At 37.9% G+C, this 14,549-nt stretch overlaps 1 protein-coding gene across 1 annotated transcript in view; it reads right to left on the reverse strand.

Moving 5' to 3' along the window:
* KDM7A (lysine demethylase 7A) overlaps window positions 1-14,549 on the reverse strand; it is a 90,131-nt gene that overhangs the window by 25,156 nt on the left and 50,426 nt on the right. Inside the window, exons 5-9 of the mRNA XM_025381221.1 lie at window positions 14,197-14,338; window positions 13,392-13,578; window positions 11,683-11,845; window positions 7,765-7,852; window positions 6,140-6,246 (exon numbers count right to left, since the gene is read on the reverse strand). Coding sequence (XP_025237006.1) covers window positions 6,140-6,246; window positions 7,765-7,852; window positions 11,683-11,845; window positions 13,392-13,578; window positions 14,197-14,338 — 687 coding nt within the window. The remainder of the gene's footprint in view (window positions 1-6,139; window positions 6,247-7,764; window positions 7,853-11,682; window positions 11,846-13,391; window positions 13,579-14,196; window positions 14,339-14,549) is intronic.

Below are 14,549 nucleotides of genomic sequence, written 5' to 3' on the forward strand. Positions count from 1 at the left end.
TTTTGAGACGGAGTCTCGCTCTGTCGCCCAGGGTGGAGTGCGGTGGCCGGATCTCAGCTCACTGCAAGCTCCGCCTCCCGGGTTCACGCCATTCTCCTGCCTCAGCCTCCCGAGTAGCTGGGACTACAGGCGCCCGCCACCTCGCCCGGCTATTTTTTTGTATTTTTTTTAGTAGAGACGGGGTTTCACCGTGTTAGCCAGGATGGTCTCGATCTCCTGACCTCGTGATCCGCCCGTCTCGGCCTCCCAAAGTGCTGGGATTACAGGCTTGAGCCACCGCGCCCGGCCAGAAAATAATTTATACAAATGAACTCAATAATTATCTGGTAAACCTTTATGGTCATTTAATCACTAAAGATATTGACTCAGCAGTCAAAAATCTTCCCACAAAGAAAACTATAGACCCAGATCATCAGTGAGTTCTACTAGTCATTCAAAAAAGAAATCTTTCCAATTGTACACAAACTTCTCCAGAGATCGGAAACAGAAGGAACAATCCCAACATTTTGTCTAAGGCTAGCATAACTTTTTTTTTTTTTTTTTTTTTTTTTTGAGATGGATCTCGCTCTGTCGCCCAGGCTGGAGTGCAGTGGCGCGATCTCGGCTCACTGCAAGCTCCGCCTCCCAGGTTTACGCCATTCTCCTGCCTCAGCCTCCAGAGTAGCTGGGATTACAGGTGCCTGCCACCTCGCCCGGCTAATTTTTTGTATTTTTAGTAGAGATGGGGTTTCACCATGTTTGCCAGGAGGGTCTCGATCTCCTGACCTCGTGATCCGCCCGTCTCGGCCTCCCAAAGTGCTGGGATTACAGGCCTGAGCCACCGCGCCCGGCCGGCTAGCATAACTTTTGTACCAAAATCTAACAAGGACAGTCTGAGAAAACAAAGCACAAGCCAATTTCACTCATATGCCAAAATCAAACAAATGCACACACGCACACACCCATATGTAATACATAGTTACATACAGAATATATAAAATGTAAGCATATAGATAGAATACAAACAATATACTAACCTAATGGTATATAAAAATTATAGGTTGAGTTAATAATAGAAAATAAATTAATATAACCACTAAATTAAAAGGTTAAAGAAGAAAAATCATGGAGCTTTTCATATACGCAGGCAAAGCTTTTGATAAAAATTAAACTACTACTGATCATTTTTTAAAAGAAAGGAAAAAAACAACTTCTTAGCTAGCTTAGAATAGACAAGCATTTGATAAAGGTTATCAACAAAAAGCCTACAACAAAGGTAATAATGGCAAAAGATTGAAAGCTTTCCTTCTGAGACTGAGAACAAAGATAGAGCTGCCCACCTTTGCCATTTCTATTCACTATTTCCCTGGAGGTCCTAGACAACCCGGTAAAGCAATGAAAAAAAAAAAAAAGATATAAATATTAGAAAAGAAGGAACAAGACTGTCATTATTCAACGTGGATGTATATGACTGTGTATTAGAGAATCAAACAAAAGCCTCAGATAAATGATTAAAGAATAGATTTTAACAAGGTTGCTAAAACCAGTATAAAAAGTAACTGCTTCTATATTCCAGTATCACATGGTTAGTAAGTTGAACCATATGAAATTGCTAATATTTGACTATATTTGAAGTAAAAAACAGAAATGTCATGTGAGTTCAACCATATGTATATACATAGTAACGACTGATATGGTTTGGATCTGCATCCCCACCCAAATCTCATGTTCAATTGTAATCCCCAAATGTTACAGGTGGGGCCTGGTGGGAGGTGATTTGATCACGGGGCTGGATCCTTCATGAATGGTTTTGCACCATCCTCTTGGTGTTGTTCTTGTGACAGTTGAGTTCTTGTGAGATCTGGTTGTTTTAAAGTGTGCAGCACCTCCCACTTTACCCTATCTTGCTCCTGTTCCCCCTTTGCCTTCCACCACGGTTGTGTCTCCTGAGGCCTCCCCAGAAGCTAAGCAGATGCCAGCATCGTGCTTCCTATAGAGCCTGAGGAACCCTGAGCCAATCAAACTTCTTTATAAATTACCCAGTCTCAGGTATTTCTTTATAGCAATGCAAGAACAGACTAATACAATGATGTGTTTTTATAATAGCACTAAAAAAAGAACTACTTTGGAATAAATCTAGCAAGAGATATCTATGCAAAATTTTTATGAAGAAAAAATAAGAAATGCCAAAAGACATTAAAGATCTAAATAAACAGAGATGTTCCATGTCATTTTTAGAAAACTCAGTATTTACTGACATCAAATTTTGCCCAAATTGATCTCTAGAGTTAACACCTTCAAAAGAAAAAAAACCCTCCACGTTATTATTTACTTGTTTGGTTGCGTTTGGTAGGGTGGTGTTGGCTTGTAATAGGGTAACTCAAAAATTTATATAAAAATGAAAGGGGAAAGAAAAACGAAGACATACTTGAAGAAGGAGGACCTACCAGATATCAAGTCTTACCAAAGGTTAATAAGATAGTGTGCTTGGTGGAGAGACAGACTGCTAGCCCACTGGAACAGAAGGGTGGGTGAGTATGTGTGTGTATGTCCCAGGACCTACACAGGTATCAACACACGATACAGGAGACGAGCGGTGTTTATGAAGAACAGAAAAAGAATGGATTACTCAAAATATGGTGCTGGGACAAGTGGATATTTACACGAAAGCAAGTGAAAATATATTCCCACCATCCATTAAAAAAAAAAAAAAGAAAGAAAAAGAAAAAAATCAATTCCAAGTGAGTTAAAGGCCTAAATGCAAAACACAAGTAAAAGCTTTTAGAAAACAAGGATCTCTGCAAGACCTAGGGATAAGAAAGAACTACTTAAACAAGGCACAGAAAGCACTAACCATAAAAGTTGAAAAAATACTATTTTAAATTTAAGAAATTTTGTCCTTCAGTTAAAGAGAAAATCCAAAAGGCCTATACACATATGAAGAAAACTACCCGATTCCATTAATAATCAGGGAAATGCACATTAAAAGCACAAAGACTACTACTTTATATCCATGAGATTTGCAAAAATTATAACCTAACAATACCAAGCGTTGGCCAGAGCATAGAACTTTGGGAACTTGTTTGCCCTGCCATGGAAATGGGAATTGGAAACAATTTGGCAGCAACTACTAAATTCTATCTATGACCTAGCAATTAGGCCTGTTTCCTGGAGTAATTCTTGCACTAGGTGACAAAGACAAGAACTTCTTAGCAGCATCTTCCATAATTGCCAAAAACCAAAAATAACTCCAAAACGTCAAACTTGCAGAATCAGTGTATGTGTATATATATATATATCTCTCATATATAACATATATATATATCTCATATATATATATATCTCACAGTATATTCATACAACAGAATACTCTAGCAATGAAAAAGAACTAGAGGCACACACAAAAATATGGATGAATCTCACAAACAATGCTGAGTAAAAGGTTACAAGAGAATACCAGTATGAATTTATTCATAGGAAGTTTACAAATGCTGAAAATTAAATTATTTTAGTTTATAACATAGGTTTGGTAAAACTGAAGAAAAGTCAGGATAATGGTTATCTCTAGAAGGGAAGCAAAAAGGTTAATGAAAAAGGTAACAGAGCATTTCTAAGGTATTGGCAAGGCTGTTTTTGCTTAATTTGGGTAGTGGTTACCTGAGTAATAACAGCCTTATTCTTTACACAGTATGAACTTGTGTGTGATCTATATAATCGACTAGTTTAATAACAGAATAAAGTAAATATAAATACACGTAAACAAAAATGTTTTGAGTTTTTTAATCAAATTGTGATCATCTAAAACAAACAAAATATATTAGATGTGGTCCAAAATTCAGCTAAGTTGAAACGAAGGATTTTGCTTCTGCACAGTGGCTAATTTCCTTACACAAATCCAAACTGGTTCATTGTTTTACTATCACTGACATGAAACACAGTAAAGAGTTTCAGATGATTCAACCTCATTTAACCCACCATATAAGCCTTAGAACAGTCTGAGAGCTGGCAAACAATAGGCCACAATGTAAAGAAAAAGGTTACGGATAAAAGAACAACATAATTTGGGGTCACAAGACCACTATTCCTGTTTCCAGGATGAATGCTTAAAACGATGGCAATTGCTATAATGATCATTTGGCTTTTGCCTTGATGAGACTGGATTGAATCACTGTGATTGCCAGGTATTCTATACTGATCTGGCTAATAAAATGAAACATCTTAAAACAACCTACAAATACCCTTTCCTAATAATCCTTTTTAAAAAAGTCTTTAATGTACAGAGTCATGCTTTCCATCAGACCTCAATGTTTCTGAACTTTTGATGGCCTAACACAAAGACTTAAACAGTTCTAAGACTAAGCAAATTGCTCCTGTGGCTTCACGAGCAATGGCAAGATTTTGTCTTTCAGATAAAGCTCTTAATTTGTTTTAAGAAGTTAAAGAATGAGCTTCTCTTAGACATTAGTGGAAAAAAAGACCACTGTGCATCACTCCAGGAGTACAGGGTGTGTGTGTGTGTGTGTGTGTGTGTTTGTGTGTTCGTGGATAGTTTCTCCTAGCTAACCACAAGACAGGAACTTGGAGTCTTAGGACAGGAAGAGAGAAAAGAGGAGAGAAAGTACCCTGAACCAAGTATAGAATTGCCAACCTCTTAACCAGAAGTTTCAATAATTGGGATTTATTTCCACAAAATGAGGAAATTTGTGTTTTTATGAGTATATAAAAGTGTTCCTGTCTGTCTAGGCTTGCACTTAAATAAGAGACTATAAACTCTATTGTCCAGTATTTTACTGAAAACTACATATGACAACTGTACAGTCCACTGTGACATTCCTACAGCCAAGAAAAATAACTGAAAACACTGAATGCATCAGCGATTCATGATAAGGATTCATTTCTGGAGCAAAAACTGGTCTTGTGAAGAAAGGACCTGTCCCCTTCTCATGCATGGGATTCTACCCCCATCCCATAGACCAGAAGCGCTGCCAGGACATCTCTGCGCTATGCTGTGAGGTGGGGGGTTTAGGGTACCATTGTTATATGAGTTTTATCATTTTAGTTCTGTACATCCTATCTTGGGAAGTAAATTTTTGGTTATTTCTTTTCATTTTACCTTTTCTTCTTGTTTAACTTTAAAATGGAAAAAGAAGCGAATGTTCAGAATAAACTTTACTGTTTAATCCGTTTATGTCTATTCTAAGAGCTGTCAATTATAATAGTAGCACTATTTACAAACTGACTACAAAAGTTAGACAACACAAAAAGCAGACAAACTATTCTCACTAGCACAAGAGGATGAAAAGCAGGAAATAGAAGCAAGTGACATCAGTCTCCAACTTGAGTGCTCAAAGATTATTAAACCAAAATATTAAAACATCAAAGTCTGAAATTCCACCTTTTAAAAAGTGAGTTCAAATATAAAGACAAGTTCAAAAAAGGTTTTTTTTCTTCAACTACAGAATCATGAACTTTTTTGGGGGGGGGGGGGGAGAGACAAAGTTTTGCTCTGTCACCACTGCATGATCTCGGCTCAATGCAACCTCTGCCTCCTAGGTTCAGGTAATTCTCCCTGCCCCAGCCTCCCAAGTAGCTGGCATTACAGGCATGCACCACCATGCCCGGCTAATTTTTGTATTTTTTTTTAGTAGAGACGGGGTTTCACCATGTTGGCCAGGTTGGTCTTGAACTCCTGACCTCAGGTGATCCGCCTGCCTTGGCCTCCCAAAGTGCTGGGATTACTGAAGTGAACCATTGCGCCCAGCCTAGTTTGCTTTCTTAAAAGGAAATTTTAGGAACATATGTTAGGTAACAGTCTCTTCAAATAAACTGTAGTTTTGAGAGTTAGGCACTGTTACGTGCTTGATAATGTGTGCAGGCTTCTAGAGTACTAGATGGAATGAACATTTCTAATATTACCTACATTGTTCTGATCCAGGTCTTTTATAACAAATTTTTAAGAACATGGATTGTCAGGTTATGGACTAGAGACTCTAACTTGCTAAAAAGGTTCCTGGATGGGGGAAAACCATATACTTAAAAAACAAAATGGGAGTGACATCCATACTCTACTAGAAAAGGGACTCTTTCTGTAAGGTGGCTATGAGCAAACTGACAAACAATATGCATCATATCATATACAAATATGTAAAGTATTAATTACCTTTCAGGGTTTCCAGCAAGTTTTTGGCTACGAACCAACATATGGCTTCAAAGAAAGGGAATTTGAAAAGATCTGGTGTTTTTAGCCTTTTCTCCATCTCATAACACCTAAATGAATTTGAAGAAATATTTAATATTAATATTAGCATTTCAAAGTTAGATAAAAGTAACCAACTTGAAAATAAGCAGGTCATGATATATAAGACCAATGAAGTATTTTACATTTCTTAGCAACATCACATTTGGACAAGACTGAATTGTGATCTTATCCAGGTTCTGACTTTAAGGAATTTGACGGTATACTTAAGAATTGTGGCCGGGCGCGGTGGCTCAAGCCTGTAATCCCAGCACTTTGGGAGGCCGAGACGGGCGGATCACGAGGTCAGGAGATCGAGACCATCCTGGCTAACACGGTGAAACCCCGTCTCTACTAAAAATACAAAAACTTAGCCGGGCGTGGCGGCGGGCGCCTGTAGTCCCAGCTACTCGGGAGGCTGAGGCAGGAGAATGGCGTGAACCTGGGAGGCGGAGCTTGCAGTGAGCTGAGATCCGGCCACTGCACTCCAGCCTGGGTGACAGAGCGAGACTCCGTCTCAAAAAAAAAAAAAAAAAAGAATTGTAATGGACTTCACAGAAGATCAAGATCACACCTTTGGATGTGTATCCTAGTTTTAACAAAAGGGATTTTTACGAGGGTTCTACTACAAAAAATAAAACTGTGTGTTTCAGAAAACACCTCCATGTATCCACAACCGTGCAATACTCACCCAAAAGTTTTATTTAGGCTCAACTAGGTATTCCAGCTCAAGACCACAGTTGGCATGAATTACACAGGAGCCATCCCTCCCTCAGGGACAGCTCAGGTACAAAAAGACAAGATCCACACTTGGTAGGTGTGGGAGCTGTTTAAAGCTGCTTAAAGCCTTATGCCCTGTAAGAGCCACTATCTCTTGTAATAACGCCACACACAGATGCATAGCTTCTAGGAATCTCTACGAGTGTGTCAAGTTACAAGAGTTACCACATTCAGGCAAGTCCAAAGACATGGCTCCCTACTAGGTATTTCTAGTTCTTCCAGTCCTGATGCAGTTTATCAATCAGGAATCATTTTTACCATAAGCAGTGTTACCTAGTAAAAGTCAACACTCATTAGACTATCAGGGGAAGAGAGTTATGCAAAGGTCAAATTCTCATACAGAGGAGAAACAGCTATTAATCCTTTACCTACAGCAAAATTAAAGCAGGTGTTTCAATAGTAGTCCTAACTTAGGGTTGCTTTTTTCTAGTACCATAAGTCACATCTCAGTCTGACTAGATTTTGTTCATCTCCCTCACTGCAAAAATAGCCAAGGGAGAACACATACATTTTCACAAAATTTTGAAATTTGGAGTATTATCTGAGTAAGTTCCTTTTTGTTGTTGTTGTTTTAGATTTGAAATGCAAAGTATCCCCCTGGTAAAATTTTAAAATACTACTTTTGTTAAAAGCTCTTAATATTAATAATATCTCAGGGACTATTTCCATGGAATCTCAAATAAAACATGCTATTGATTTTTTTTTAAGTTAAAAAAAAGAGTATCCTATTTTTAAAAAGGATAAAAGGTCATTTAAATGCTGACACAAACCTGAGCTGCATGCCAATGTTAAGGTTGTGTAGGAAGTTCCCCCCAAAAGCCATACAGTCCTGAGAAGTGAGCACAGCATGGATCCACCCTGAAATGGTTAAAAATATATAAAGCAGTCATTTTTCAAAATGTAAACCAAATAGGATATCTACCTGTGAAGTAACTCAAAATATCAGTATCAGTTTATTTCGTATTTCAGTGCTAGAGAAGTTAATGTTTATTATAATACATAGATTTAATTAAATATTTATTAAATGCCTATTATATGCTAGGCTCTATGCTGAGTTTGAGAAATAAGGTGAAGGTTTTTGTAGTTCTTAGTGTATTTGCTTTTTTCCTTTTAAAAATAGAGATGGGGTCTCAGTTTGTTGCCCAGGCTAGTCTCAAATTCCTGGCCTCAAGTGATCCTCTCACCTTGGCCTCCCAAAGTGCTGAAATTAAGGCGTGAGCCACTGTGCCCAGCCTGTTTTTGTTTTTTAGTTTAAAAACACAACCCAACTTTATATTAAAGATTTTACTCTCAGACCAGCCAAATCTGGTTTGATTTAGAAAAGCACATTTTCCATTAGAGAACACACGAGGATTGGTGGGACACTCCATCGTCCTGGTGTCACCCTGAAATCAGTGCCCTGAAAGGACTAAGCAGAGGAGGATCAGGAGTCAACCTGAGACCTGACTCTGTAAGAAGGAAAAGGTAGATCACCCACATTTAATTATGAAGGGTTATGGTCCTACAAATATAGGAGTCGCCAAAAAATGATATTTTGTATTCCCATACAAATGCTTACAAAGTGAGAACCATTTCTAAGACATGACATCTAACTTTTGAAAAAAGTGTTGGCAGACTTAAAGACTTCACCAGAAATAAATATATACAAACATATTTGTATGCAAATTGGCTTTTAAAATACACAAATCCCATTTTCTTTATATTTTTCATCTTTTGACCCCTCACTGAACTGTAACACAAAACAAAAACCCTCAAAGGACTCACTTTCAAGTGTGCCCATTTCTGTGCTCAAAGGCACAAAGCCTTGAGCTTGACCTTGAAACCACAAATTAGAAGTCTGTGCCAACTCCAAATCCTACACATCAGTGGTTCTCAATAGCGGCAGTACTGCCTGTTCAGGATGTTTTGGAACGTTTAGGGGCTTTTCTGATTGTCTCAATGATCTGGGAGCACTACTGGCATTTTGTGAGTGGGAGCCAGGAGTGCAACATGTGAGACAGTTCCACACAAAATGAAATTGTCCTGCATCACTCGGGACTGTCAAATTTTCCTGCGCATTCATATAGGTACAAAGCCTGTCCTATTAACTATCTCAGCCTAGAAATTAGAACTCCATTATTATATATTATATATATCTGTATATACAGACATGCACACACAGTATTTTTTCACGGTTTTGGCACAATTTCCTGAAATACAAAAATTGTACTGTAGTTTGTTTGAAAGCTTGTCAGTTGCTGACTACCTTGGGAAAAAAAATCACTTTGCCTACAGCAGTGGTTCTCCAAATATGGTCCCCATACCAGCAGTACCTGAATCAGCCAAGAACTTGTTAGAAATGCACATTCTCAGGCCCACTCTAGCTCCACAGAATCCGAACCTTGGCCATGAGGTCCAGCAATCTGTGTTGTAACCAGTCCTCCAGGTGATTCTGACATTCCAGGAAGTATTAGTACCTACACCAGTGCTACTGATAGAATTTGTGTTGCCACTAACACACACCTAGATTGATTTCCTTCCTTATGCAATTACCATTTCATTCTCTTCTCTAATGCTGCTGTGCCTAAACAGGCACATACTGAAATAGCATTTCATTATAAATCACCTTTTAATTTCTTTATATTCTAGTTAGGATATTAAATCAATAAAAAACATTATTCTATGAATGTCAATTTATGATTTTGAAGAAGGTACAACAAAGTACTTAATATAAAAGCAAGAAGTAGGAAGATTTAAGGGAGGGGCATTCACAATGTGAATCAGTCCATTCACAATGAAAATACTGATACTTATCTAGGCAAATATTCTGGTAGTTCTAAGGCATGTCTTCATTTGTTCAACACACTATTATTATTATATACACCAGAGGCAAGGCTTTCAGCAGGGCCTGTGGGGACAGATCCCTGTGAACTCTACAGTCATTAGGGTCACCAAAACCAGCACACAATTCTCAAAACCACTGGTCTGGACAGTCTATACTCTATATTCATTTACATCTCAAAATGACAGACCTGATACCTATACCTGAGACTACAGCTAAGACTGATACTCAATCCTTTCTTTGAGGGTCTCTCAAGACACACCCTTCGCCTCCTAACTGTCCTAGGACAGCAGCCCAGATTCTTACAGGCTTGGTCTTTAACAGCAATGGAGAGCTAACCATAGTTAAGACTACCAAAATTAAAAACTTTCGTGCATCAAAGGACATTATCAACAAAGTGAGCAGATAACCCACAAAATGGGAGCAAATATTTGCAAATCATACATACTGATATGGGTCTAGTACATAGAATAAAGAATGCTTACAAACTCAACAATCAAAAAGGACAAATAACCCTATTTTAAAATGAGCAAAGGGTTTGAATAGACATTTCTCCAAAGAGAATATGCAAATGCCCAACAAGAAAAATGCTGAGCATCATTACTCATTATGGAAATGCAAATTCAAATCATGACACATCACACCACTAGAATAGAAGGCAATTACAGCACTGGTGAGGGTGTGGAGAAACTGGACTCCAAATACACTGCTGGTGGGAACGTAAAATGGTGCAGCTATTTGGAGAACAGGTCACCAATTCCTCAAGAAGTTAACTGTAGTTAAACCACGTAATGCAGCAATTCTACTACAAGCTATATTTACCCAAGAGAAATGAAAACATACCTCCACATAAAAAATTGTATACAAATGTTCAAAGCAGCACTATTCAAACAGCCAAAATGTGGAAACAACCCAATGTCCACCAACTGGTAAATGGATAAACAAAAGAGGGTCAAGCTGAGTACCCCTTATCCAAAATGCTTGGAACCAGAAGTACTGATTTTTTTTTTGGATCTTGGAATATTTGCATTATATACTTACCAGCTGAGCATCCCTAATCTGAAAATCCAAAATCCAAAATGCTTCAGTAAGCATTTCCTCTTGAGGGTCATGCATATGCTCAAAAGCTTTCAGTTGTGGAGCAGTTCAGGTTTTAGACTTGGATTTGGGATGCTCAACCTGTATATCCCACAATGGAACATTACTGGGCCATGAAAAGATGAAGTAATGATACATGCTACAACATGGATGAGCCTAGAAGATAATAGGCTAAGTGAAAGAAGCTAGATGCAAAAGCCCACATGTTGTATGATTCCATCTACATAAAGTATCCAAAGAAGCAAATCCACAGTGACAGAAAGTACATTCGTGGTTGCCAGGGGCTCAGGGGAGGTGGGAATGGAGAGTAACTGAGGTGGGAATGGAGAGTAACTGCTAAAGAGTACGAGATTTCTTTTTGAGACAAGGAAAATGTTCTAGAATTAGTAGTTGGCTTTTAATTAGAATCTCTGGCTTTAACATGTTTGGAAAGTAGTTTTTATGACATTTGTTTGCCCAACTTTATTAATCTACTAAAAACCGCTGACTTGTAAACTTTAAAAGGGTGAATATTATGGTATGTGAATTTTTTCTCAATAAAAATAAAAATGAAGACAAATGATATAAATACAATGCCAAAAGAAGTCCTAACTAGAAGAGAAAACCTCTAAGGAACAAAACCTAAAAAGTCCAAGATCAGAATTATTTCTTAACAAATGTCATAAAAACTACTTTCCAAACATGTTAAAGCCAGAGGTTCTAATTAAAAGCCAACTCTATGTGACTGAGTATCAACCATGGTGAGTAGGGGATGGGATGAAAACCTTACCTGTAGGAACAAATAAGGTATGTCCCTGCTTTACGACACATTTGTAGCATTTATCCACCTTATCTCCAAAGAACACCTCACTCTGGGTCACAGATGAACTCCAAGATTCATAACGTGCCAAATTTTCATCTGCTGGCTTTATTAAATAAAAAATCTTCTCACCCTAAAAGGAAGTATCATACTATTTTTGAAAAAGGAAAAGCCACACTTAGGCTAGCCTACACTGATGCAATTTCCCAATACAAGGATACAAATTAAATTAGATAATTATCAGATTTTTTTTTAGGTTCAAAAGACATATTTCACACACCTGATCAGTAGCTATTGCCCTTAGTAAACATTTTCATGTTTAAAGCTCCCCCTCCTCGACTGACAAGGAGTCAATAAAGTAGTGTTGAAGAAATAGCTGCAAGACAGGAAGGCAGAGAAGCACAAACATCCCACTGACCTCCTCTCATTGTCAAGTAGAGAAGTAAATATGTGTTGACAGGCCCACAGTCATCTCTGCAAGCTTTGCCCTTTCTACTAAGATCCATAGCATAATGATTATTTTTAAAAATCTATAAATAAACTTCCTTTAATAAACTAATTCTTTGCTTCTTCACGAAAAAAAAAAAAAAAAAAAAAAAAAGGAACCCAAGGACCCAGCATCAAATATAGCCCAGAACATTGCTGAGGCACAAGCATTTGATATAGATGAAGACTGAGTTTCTACATCAGTACTCTGCAATAGAACTTTCTGTGATGATGGAAATGTTTTGTATCTGTGCTAACCAATACAGTAGTCATTAGCCACATGTGGCTACTGAGCACTTGAAATGTGCCTAGTATAAACAAGGAACTGAATTTTTAATTACATTCCATTTTAATCATTTAAATTTAGTCACACATGGCTAGTGCTAACTGTTTTGAACAATGCAGCTCTAGATAAAGCAAGGTGAATATAAATTGAAAAGAATTGGTTTTTTGTTTGTTCGGTTTTTTGAGATAAAAGTCTCATTCTGTTGCCCAGGCTGGAGTGCAGTGGTGCAATCACAGCACACTGCGGCCTCAACTTCCTGGGCTCAAGTGATCCTCCTGCCTTAGCCTCTTGAGTAGCTGTGACTACAGGGATGAGCCATCATGCCTGGCTACTTTTTTTATTTTTATTTTTAGAGACAGGGTCTCACTATGTTGCTCAGGCTGGTCTTGAACTCTTGGGCTCAAATAATTTTCGCGGGTTGGCCTGCTCTCAAAGTGCTGGGATTACGGGTGTAAGCCACCACACCCAGCCAAGAACTGGTATTTTTATGGCATTCCTGACTTATCCAACAAGCTATCCTAGCCCAACATTAAGGCCAGAAGCAATTATTACTGTAATTTTGCTCCTTCATAGATGTTTAATTCAGGGATTAAAGGATAATTAACTAGGGGGGAAAGAATCAAAAAGAGACAAAAGCCTAAAAGAAACCAACTTAAAAGATGAGGGCAGAAAGTAAATCTAATATAAATTTAGAAGTCAAGGCTCTTCCATTATTTGAGATTTTTTTAAAAAATCGTACGTTTAAAGGCAAAGTGAGAGTTCCTGGTTAAAAAGTAAAAAAAAAAAAAAACAAAAAAACACAACTTCCCCTTTTACAAGTAACATTTATAAGAAATGACTATACCACTGAAAAACTAGGGCTATCTGCTGTTTGTCAGTGAGAGAACAAAAAATACCCCAATCTTACCCAGAGGACATGGTACCAGACTGAAGTTCCACCGAAGTCAATGTGGAAATCTGTATAGCTGTCTTGAACTCCCATTAAGCAATATTTCTGAACAAACGGCTTGGGAAAGACTGAATCATCTGGCCAATAATTTTCTACCCAGGAAAGTTTTTTGGCTATATCAGGGACCTCCACCAATTCAGACATCCTTTTAAAAAAGAAACACACACACATACCCACATCATGCAAATTAAAAATTCTTAAAAACTGCTTCTCCCATCTATTCCCAAACCAAATAATTAAATGGAACTTTAGGTTAACAACAACACTTAAAAGTTTAAAATACATGTTTTTTGTTTTTGAGACTCAGTCTTGCTCTGTTGCCTAGGCTGGAGTGCGGTGGCGTGATCTCGGCTCACTGCAAACTCTGTCCTGCCAGGTTCAAGAGATTCTCGTGCCTCAGCCTCTCTGATTAGCTGGGATTACAGGCATGTGCCATCACACCCAGTTGATTTTTGTATTTTTAGTAGAGAGGGGGTTACACCATGTTGGCCAGGCTGGTTTTGAACTCCTGGCATCAAGCAATCCACCCACCTTGGCCTCCCAAAACGCTGGGATTACAGGCATAAGCCACCGTGCCCAGCCACAAATTTAAAATACATCTTATTTCTAAACATCTCTGAGCGTCCCAATGCAAAATTTATAACACTGCTACCACTGGACAACGTTAGAAGTCACAACTATGTTTCTTCCTAAAATAAATACATCATTAACTACATTTAGCTAACACTCAGAATGCTAAACCAAAATGCCGAGAACTACTCACTTTGTATCTGAAAATTCAAGGCTGATCACATTTAACACTTTTGGTCTGTTAGGATTCATGAAGTATTTAACATAATTGTGAAGTGTCATCTTGCTGTCTGCCTGTCTCGCCACATCAATGACATCTATCACTTTGTCACCACCTGCAGAGAAAAATTACAGTCTTCTTATTGGACTTTTAAGAGTTACATCAGCAGATGCCCTAATCAAAAAATATCTTAACTTAGTATGATATTTAAACCAAGTATAAAACTATGTAGTCTAGACAAAGATTTTCCCTATACTCTTAATTTCCCAAGTTCAACTGGACCTTTCAGGAAAAAAGGGACAAATTTTCAGAGGAAAAGGAAAGCA

This window comes from Theropithecus gelada, chromosome 3 (assembly GCF_003255815.1).
Source record: "Theropithecus gelada isolate Dixy chromosome 3, Tgel_1.0, whole genome shotgun sequence".
Classification (NCBI taxonomy): Eukaryota; Metazoa; Chordata; class Mammalia; order Primates; family Cercopithecidae; genus Theropithecus; species Theropithecus gelada.